The sequence below is a fragment of the Mandrillus leucophaeus genome, unplaced genomic scaffold (genome assembly GCF_000951045.1).
Source record: "Mandrillus leucophaeus isolate KB7577 unplaced genomic scaffold, Mleu.le_1.0 Scaffold1, whole genome shotgun sequence".
Taxonomy (NCBI): Eukaryota; Metazoa; Chordata; class Mammalia; order Primates; family Cercopithecidae; genus Mandrillus; species Mandrillus leucophaeus.
Window position 1 is genome coordinate 11,977,276 of NW_012098097.1, and position 2,677 is coordinate 11,979,952.

The 2,677-nt window shown below is 57.0% G+C and overlaps 1 protein-coding gene across 1 annotated transcript in view; it reads right to left on the reverse strand.

The window, feature by feature from the left end:
- DNAH17 (dynein, axonemal, heavy chain 17) overlaps positions 1 to 2,677 on the reverse strand; it is a 172,697-nt gene that overhangs the window by 76,883 nt on the left and 93,137 nt on the right. The window contains exons 36-37 of the mRNA XM_011966878.1: positions 2,423 to 2,579; positions 1,125 to 1,229 (exon numbers count right to left, since the gene is read on the reverse strand). Coding sequence (XP_011822268.1) covers positions 1,125 to 1,229; positions 2,423 to 2,579 — 262 coding nt within the window. The remainder of the gene's footprint in view (positions 1 to 1,124; positions 1,230 to 2,422; positions 2,580 to 2,677) is intronic.

Sequence of the window (2,677 nt, forward strand, 5' to 3'; positions counted from 1 at the left end):
GTGGGCGGATCACCTGAGGTCGGGAGTTCAAGACCAGCCTGACCAACATAGAGAAACCCCATCTCTACTAAAAATACAAAATTAGCCGGGCTGGTGGTGCATGCCTGTAATCCTAGCTACTGAGGAGGCAGAGGCAGAGGTTCGGTGAGCCAAGATCGCACAATTGCACTCCAGCCTGGGTAATAAGAGTAAAACTCCGTCTCAAAAAAAACCAACCAACCAACCAAACATAAACAAACAAACAAATAAATAAAGTGGACTTTCCACCCAGCTTGCGGGGCTTGAGCAGCCCAGGCCAGGCGGCATTCGCACGTCCACGCCCCACACGCTCCTGGTCTATCTTGGGGTGGGAGGACCTTGACACCCTCAACGCCCTGACTTGCATTTCCTTTTGGAAGAGCACAATTGTTCCAGGCCGCTAGGTCGGCCTCCGCTTACCTTAGCCCAGGGCTTGTCAACCCCGGCAGGCGTCAGGATCACCTAAGGCATTTGTTTAAGATGCAGAAATGCTAATCCTAACAAGTGGGGCCCATGCTGGAGATTTTAACAAGCATGGCCCAGGCCACTCCCCACTCCCAGGTCCCTGCGCCCATGTCGCCGCAGCCACCCCGCTGCACGCTCTGTGCCACGGCATGGTTGTTTCCAAAATACACGGGCACATTTCCTCCGTCCTCCTCTTCCTCCTTTCTTTCCTGCCATTCCCTTTCAGCACCTCCTATGCCCAGCTCTGCTGATAGTCACAAAGCACTTAGTCCTTCTTTCGTAAGCAAAATTAATTATTCTCCCACCTGTATTTCCACCTGGAATCCCTAACGAGGGGGCTCAGAGAAGCACATTTAAGTTCCAAGCCTCGCATATTTTCTCAGCCCTTTTCTTTCTTGCGTGGAGAGGAGAGGGAGCACGCTACCATACATGTAACCTGTAATCTGATTCTGTTTTTAATCTATATGCCTAACCAGGCTGCGGGACCCTGCAGGGCAGGGGCTCACTGGCACCACACCACCCTTCAGTGCTTGGAACATTGCAGAGAGGCAAGGAAGGGTCTATCTGGCATGTGAGGTCATAGGAAAGCTGACGAGCCAGTTACCCGATGTGACCCCGAGGCCGCAGGCAGGGGACTTTACCTGCACAGCAATCACAGACAAGACTTCCACCGAGATGCGATTAAACTCATCAAAGCAGCCCCAGGCTCCCGTCTGGGCCAGGCCCTTGTAGATATTTCCACAGGACTGGAAAGGGCGAGAGGGAGAAATGAAGAGCTGGGAGGGTGGCAGGGAGGGCAGGCGCTGCAGGGGCCTCCCCCTGCCTCTTCAGCTGTGTTCTCTGCCCACAGCTCACTCAGGCCCCGGTGCACTGGGGCCTTCCGCAGGCCAGCAGGCAGGTCAGCTTACTGCCCAGGGTAACACCGTGGAGGGCTGGGTACCAGGAAGAGCCCATCCTTTCACCCTTGACCCCCAGAGCTCCCAGACCCCAGGATGGAGGCTTCCTGGAGTCCCTAACAAGGGGGCTCAGAGAAGCACATTTTGAGTTCTAAGGGCGTGTTTCCTCAGCCCTTTTCTTTCTCGCACGGAGAGGAGAGGGAGTCCTCTGAGGTGCGATGGGGGCACGGCGAGCAGGCCAGAGGCTTTTCCTCAAGGCATCTGTGTCCCTCTAGGACCCACCTGGGCATCAAGAGGGCTCTTCCCATCTACACCTGGGATTCCAGGTGGATGATAAGCCCCTTCTAGGGAGATCCAACGTCAGATTTCACTTTTCTAAAATCCAGGAGGTGGATGTGGACTGCATGGCCTTGACAGTGAACAGCGGCTGCTGGCCCCATCCTCAACCTCCGGAGGGGTCTCCCAGATTGTGGAGCTCGGATCCAAGCCGGGGAGGGGAGACCCGCTGCAGGCCTAGGGTCCAAAACTCAAGGATCCATCTCCCTTACCTCCTGCTCTTGCAAGAGGCTGCTGCAGCCTGGAGCTCCAAGGTATCCCCTCCCCTGCCTGGCCTTCTGTGAACTGATGATGTCCTGTGCAGGCTCTGATGACTGACGGGACCGGGACCGTCCTCTGCTCCCCTCCCAAACCCACCTGGACACTGCTTGTACCCCACCCCATGCTGAACCATGAGGGAGGTGCTCACCCCTATGCAGAGTCCCCAGTTCTGGGGCAATCTTACAACTGAAGCTGAGAGAGGGTCACCTCCAGGGCAAGGCCTGGGGCAGGACATTTGGGGCTGCGTCTGTCCACCTGGGAGTCTCTCCAGAGAGACCACCTGAGGGGGATGCCACCAGCAAGTGGGGGCCCTGGCGCCTCCTCCCCAGTGTCATTCAGAGGTATCCAGAGACCTGGAGCTCACTGCGGGGCCTCGGAGGTCAGGGTGCTAGGATCTGCTTCTACGTGGGGACCCTGGGTCCCTCCTCCGGACTCCGGCCGCGTACCTTGTAGTCCATCTGCTCGGAGCAGTTGAAGACGTAGACCATGGTGCCCAGGGCTCTGCCCAGGTCCTTGGTTGTCTCAGTCTTGCCGGTCCCAGCGGGGCCGGCGGGGGCTCCGCCCATGATGAGATGGAGGGACTGGGTCAGGGTGATGTAGCACCTGCAAATGACTGCAGGTAAGCACGTGTGCCAGTGACCCCACGGCCTCCCTGCTTTTATTTTTATTTTTTTGAGACAGAATCTCACTCTGTCACCTAG